Genomic DNA, 2,726 nt, shown 5'->3' with positions numbered 1-2,726 from the left:
GCTGGAGTTTGATTTAATTGAGAGAGAGGGGATTCAGGATCATAGCCGCTTGGAATCCTGGGCGCTGAAATGGATCGCTTACAGGCATCCTGTGTGATGATTTTGTACTGGTGCTCTTTGCCCTGGATAAAACACAATGCAAGGAATGTACCCATTTGTGTGTAGTGTCAGGGCCAAGCTCGCAACCCACTAAAATAGCAAAAGTTTTCCAACCTCCAGTTGTTAGAGAGGAGCGTTTCATCTACACTAAATTTTCTAGAGTATACAACATACAGTGATCAGAAAATGCACAAATAGCTACCAAACAGTTAACAATTCATATTTTAATAACCAACAGCAGACAGTACAGTTAATTCTCCATAAGTATTGCTAGTTATATAGGACTTGACACTGACTTAATATGAACACTTAACTTTATGGACTTTAATACAGGATACAGTGAAGAAAACACAATAAATTATTAAAGTTGTGGAGCTGGGGCTTTTATTAAAACAGTTTAACTAAGCCAGTCTCCTTTTTCATGAAAAATAATACTCTTCTTTTTAAATAGGATATGTGGCTGTACTTCCGTCCTGGGGGAGAGGCTACAGAAGACTATTGACTTTCACTTCCTCAGTAGCGCTTCCCTAGCACTCCCCAAAGCCCACAGCTAGCCGGAGGTTTTTATGTTTGGATAATTTTCGTCTTTTCAAGTATTATATAAGAGCTCTTCAAAATACTGTTACTAACTTTCAGTGGTAAGGGGGCCACGCCTAGATCCAACTCCCCACTTTACTGAAAATGTGACGCTTGTCACTAGTTCTCTCTCACTTCTGGGATTCACAGAATATACATTGCAGTCTAAGTCCATTAAGGCAGCAAGAATAATTCCTAGTCAACTTGTGGTTGACTTCTTAAACTTTTGGCATGATGGCAACGGGACTTTTCATTGCTGCCACTTGGCAGCCTCTCCCCTGCCCCTTCCTGATTTTTCCTTTGTAGACATGTATGCACACACTGCGACTTTCCATAGGAATTACAGCTTGGATAGGATTCGTTTAGCTCACTGGTGGTTTTGAAGAATCCTATCAGATCAACTATTTAAACTATAGGAGAGTCATTAACACTGCAGACTACAACCAAATACACCCCTCCCCCCGGGAGCACTAGACATTTCAAACACCACTTTAGAGGGACTCTGGGAGGTGCCAGTTCAGTCCCTATGAACGAGATTCCCCTGCTAGCACCCGTGCCTTCCCATGCCCTCTTACTCATTAGCAGCCTGGTCTGACCGCCATCTGGAGCAGAAGGACCTGCCTGTTCTCCGTGGGGTGGCACTTGTTGATGTGCCTGGTGAGCCCCGGCGAGCTGAAGAAGGTAGCAGGGCAGTGCTTGCAGGAGAAGATCTGCTGCTCCCCTTCCGCGGCACTGCTCTCGGGCTGCACCATGGGCAGCAGCAGCTCCTCCCGCACGGCGTGCCACAGCCGGTGCTTGTCCCTGATGTCCGCCGAGGGGAAGTGAGCCCCGCACAGGTGGCAGGGGAAGGTGATCTGGCCCCGCTCCAGGGGGCTGTAGACGGTCGGCCGGGGCGCCTCGTGGGTGCTGAGGTGCTTGCGCAGGTAAGCCTGGCGGCGGAACTTCTTGTGGCAGTAGGGGCAGACGAAGACCTCGTTGACGCCAGGGATCGGGCCCGGAGGGGCCGCCTCCTTCAGCCCCTCGCCGCCCGCCCCGCACAGGGCGCTCTGGCCGGCGGGCTTCAGGTCTCGGCAGCAGGAGCTGTCCGCGGCGCTGGGGTGCTGATCCTGCTCCGGCGGCGGCAGGCGCGGCCCCTCGGGGGCTGCGGGGCGCGGCTCGCTGCTGTTCTCCTTCCCCTCAGAAGGGCACGGGGCGCCCGAGGGCTTCTTGGCGCCCGGGCCGGCGGCGCCGGCGGCGGGGCGGGGCCTGTGCCAGCGGCGGTGCGAGGCCAGGTTGGCCGGGCAGCTGAAGACCTTGTCGCACTCGGGGCAGCGGTACTCCACGCGCACGATGCGCGAGCACTTGTGCTGCGCCAGGGCGAAGGGGTCGGCGTACTCCTCCTTGCACAGCTGGCAGATGAACTCGCCCAGCGGCCGCGGGCCCGGCCCGCCCGCTCCCCGCGCCCGGGGCGGCTCCACCGGCCCTTCCTTGATCTTCAGCGTGCGCCCGACACGCGGGGGACCCGGCCCCTGCCTCAAACCACCTTCCGCCTTGATCCGCAGACCGAGCAACGGGCGACGTGTCACCTTCATCGGCGAAAGAATAGAGCGTCCTCATCAGAGGCCTTAGGGCTCATGCCGGACGCCTGCCCGGGAGCGGCCGACTTCAAAGCGCCGGGACAGAAGCGAGGCTCCTGGGCAGCCAGGCGCACCGAGACGGGCGAGCTGAGGCAGCGCTCGAAGAAAGCCTTCCTCAGCCCCGGCGCGCTGCAGGAGCCCCCCGCACCCCAGGCGGCCGGTCCCTCGGGCGGAGTTGGCTGGCAAGTGGCTATCCCAGGAGCTGGCTCCGGGCTCGGCGGCGGGGCGACCGGCTCCCCCTCCTCCGGGGCGGCTTTGGGGAGCGGGGACACGGGTGGGCCGGCCAGCAGGGGCTCCTGGGCGGGAGGCACCTGCAGAGGCTGCTGGAGGTCCCTCTCCTGGCGGCGCACCCTGTAGGAGCCGCCCGCCCTCCTGCTCCGCTTCACCAGAAACCCCCGGGGCATCTTCCCGCGTGCTGGGCGCCGGCGAGGGCCA

General features: G+C 58.3%; 1 protein-coding gene across 1 annotated transcript; it reads right to left on the bottom strand.

Moving 5' to 3' along the window:
- Positions 1-308: 308 nt before the first annotated feature.
- INSM2 (INSM transcriptional repressor 2) lies at positions 309-2,246 on the bottom strand. The gene has a single exon (XM_032762811.2). The coding sequence runs from the start codon at positions 2,244-2,246 to the stop codon at positions 1,254-1,256; it is 993 nt and encodes a 330-aa protein (XP_032618702.1). The 3' UTR covers positions 309-1,253.
- Positions 2,247-2,726: the final 480 nt, after the last annotated feature.

This window comes from Chelonoidis abingdonii, chromosome 4 (assembly GCF_003597395.2).
Source record: "Chelonoidis abingdonii isolate Lonesome George chromosome 4, CheloAbing_2.0, whole genome shotgun sequence".
NCBI classification, from domain to species: Eukaryota; Metazoa; Chordata; order Testudines; family Testudinidae; genus Chelonoidis; species Chelonoidis abingdonii.
This window is presented reverse-complemented; position numbering and strand designations above follow the sequence as displayed.